Here is a 2785-nt window from a genome sequence, read left to right on the forward strand (position 1 = left end):
AATTTTTGGAGAAACCAATTGAGTAGCCAACCTTTTGAAATTCTTTTGGTAATAGCCAAGCTCAATAGAGATAGTATAAAAAAAAATGTGTTGTATTCCATTGAGTTAAACTTTTTAACTTATCTAGAACTTAAGAAAAGAAATTGTAGTTGTGAACTAAGGGCCCGTTCGTTATCGTTTTTTGTTTTCAATTTTCAGTTTTTTTTGAAAACTAAAAACAAAATACAGGAAATCAGAACATGTGGTTTTCACTTTTTAGTTGTCAGTTTTCAAAATCATCATGTTCCCAATAAATTTGACTAATTTTTTATTCATTATATGACACATATCATATGACTTTGAAAATCAAAAAACCAAAAAAAAAAAAAAACTACAATAATACCAAATGGGCCTAAACTTATCCAAGCAAGTCTAAAACTTTAATACAATATATGGAAACTCTTTTTCTTTATTTGTTCTACTATGACAAGTTAAAATACATTTTAATAGAATACACCCGGAATCTAAACCATTATTACTTATTAGATTATAGCTTTAGCTACTTCTTGTAGCATTACGTCTACTAAAAACAATAGACAATCAACCAAATTTGCACTAGTGATACAATGTAACCTGTACATTAATCAAAAACTATCAAACCTATGTTATACCACAAGGTTTATCTGCTCCTTTAAAAATAAGAAAAGAATTCTCCAAATTGTCCTGTCATCTGTGCTATTGTCTCCATAAACCAACAACTTCTTCACATACATTGACATATTCCAAGAATCTTAATTCGTCAACTTAATTGGCATACCTTGTTTCCACATACATTGCCAAAATCCAAGAATCCTTAATTCTTCCATAAATTTGTTTTTGTTCTCCAACTACCCTACTATTCTTAATTACAATCTTTTTCATCCTAGGAAAAAGTGTAACAGTTAATCTTGTTAATTATGATTCTGTCTCATCTTACAGAAATAAAAATCTTCCACTTAATTTTCTTGGATGATTTCTTGTAAAAGTTATTTTCTGTAGACATGAATCTTGTTAGTCATCAACTAATGATTGATTTTAGTATAAAAAGATTGCAGAAAGACAGGCAAGATTATTATTAAATATTGTAAGGTGCAAAATTTTGGTCAGACCATTTTTTTTAGACCATTAATTTTATAACCCTTATAATATAAGAAAGAAACTAATGAAGGGTTGGCAATATGTCGGATTAATTGTTAGTGACGCACATAGGAAGTCCCACGTCGTCTTCACATGTTAACTACCTATAAATAGCATGAATCAAAGATTGTTTTTGCAATGCAATTAATTTGGTGATCAAAAATTTCTATCTTCATTACATAACAATTACAAAAAAAAAATGGCTACTTCTTCATCTCATCCTACTAGATCCATTAGTTTACCAGCTCGATCTCACCCAACATCGCTTAAAATCGAAGAAACGATACAAAAATTGAAATCTCGCGATGTTTGTTTATCTAATTCAGCTTTCGAGAGTATTCAGCTCGGTTTACTTAACCTTGTGGAGTTGTATTCTCGTGTACAAGAGATTACACTCTCCGCTTCCAACCAACAGGTCAACCTTGTCGAAGATGCCTTAGAAAGCTCGGTATTGCTGCTCGATACTTGCAGCAATGCACGAGACCTTATTATTGGGTTTAGAGAGCAAGTGTGCGACTTGCAATCTGCGCTACGCAGGAAAGCATACGCTAACATCGAAACTGATGTTAGCGTGTACGCGTCTTTTAGGAAGAAGCTCGCGAAGAATGTTGGTAGATGCCTTAAAGTGTTGAAGGAAGCAGAGGCGAAATATGAAAAAAATGATGCTCCTTTGCTTGATATTGAGCCTTCTATAATGAGTTTGATTAGAGAAGTTTACGCTATTACTATCGTTGTTTTTAAGTCACTCTTTTCTTTCTTGTCTACTCCAACAAAGGCAAGCAAATGGTCGTTGATCTCGAGATTTGTCACCAAAACTTCAACGGCCCGTTTGGTAGTTGGTCATAAACAGGCAGCAAGTGCTGGCAAAGAGGTCGGACGAGAGGGACTTAACGAGGTTTCGAAGGTCGATTTAGCCCTTCAAAATGACACAAATGTCGATGTGATGCTAGTTCGAGCAAGAATTCAAGCTCTTGATTCGAGTCTTGAGATATTCGAGGGGGAAATCGGGTGCCTCTATAGGTGTTTATTGCAAAATAGAGTGTCTCTCTTGAACATCCTCACTCCTTTAGTGTAGTTTGTATACTTTATTCTTTATCATGGGTGTGATGTTTTCATGATCCTATAATTTTGTGGATATGTAAATGGAAATGGAGCCACTTGCTCTTATAGAATGATAAAAAATACATAGTAATAGATTGATTAATTCGTTATTACTCTCTCTCACTTTCTACATCATATTGTTCATTAGCTTCTATTCCTTATTTCTTTGAGAACAAAGAAATATCACTCATTTTCTTGCTAAGCTAAGTTTGATATAAGAGATTGTTATTACTATCAATATACAAAAGTTTCATTAGATTTACGGCCCGTTTGGTTAGTGGTCATAAGGAGTGGTAATGGTAATGATATTTAGTGTAAATTTGTAAAGAAGTTCTCATGTTAATGATCACGGAAATAAAACTTTATCACAAAACATGGTTCCCCTTTCTAAATTCCCATTACCACCCAATATCACCTTCCTAAGTGGTAATGGATATATAGTAATGAAAAGAAAATGAATATCTTGGGATGAAGTAGCATTACCATAAGTAATGACATTGAAATTCTAGTATAAATTTACACTATAATG

At 33.0% G+C, this 2785-nt stretch overlaps 1 protein-coding gene across 1 annotated transcript; it reads left to right on the forward strand.

Moving 5' to 3' along the window:
* The first annotated feature begins 1268 nt into the window (after positions 1-1268).
* Positions 1269-2516, forward strand: LOC104897754 (hypothetical protein). The gene has a single exon (XM_010684700.3). It carries the CDS (start codon positions 1355-1357, stop codon positions 2228-2230), a length of 876 nt encoding a protein of 291 aa, XP_010683002.1. The 5' UTR covers positions 1269-1354; the 3' UTR covers positions 2231-2516.
* The last annotated feature ends 269 nt before the right edge of the window (positions 2517-2785 follow it).

This window comes from Beta vulgaris, chromosome 6, assembly GCF_026745355.1.
Source record: "Beta vulgaris subsp. vulgaris cultivar EL10 chromosome 6, EL10.2, whole genome shotgun sequence".
NCBI lineage: Eukaryota > Viridiplantae > Streptophyta > Magnoliopsida > Caryophyllales > Amaranthaceae > Beta > Beta vulgaris.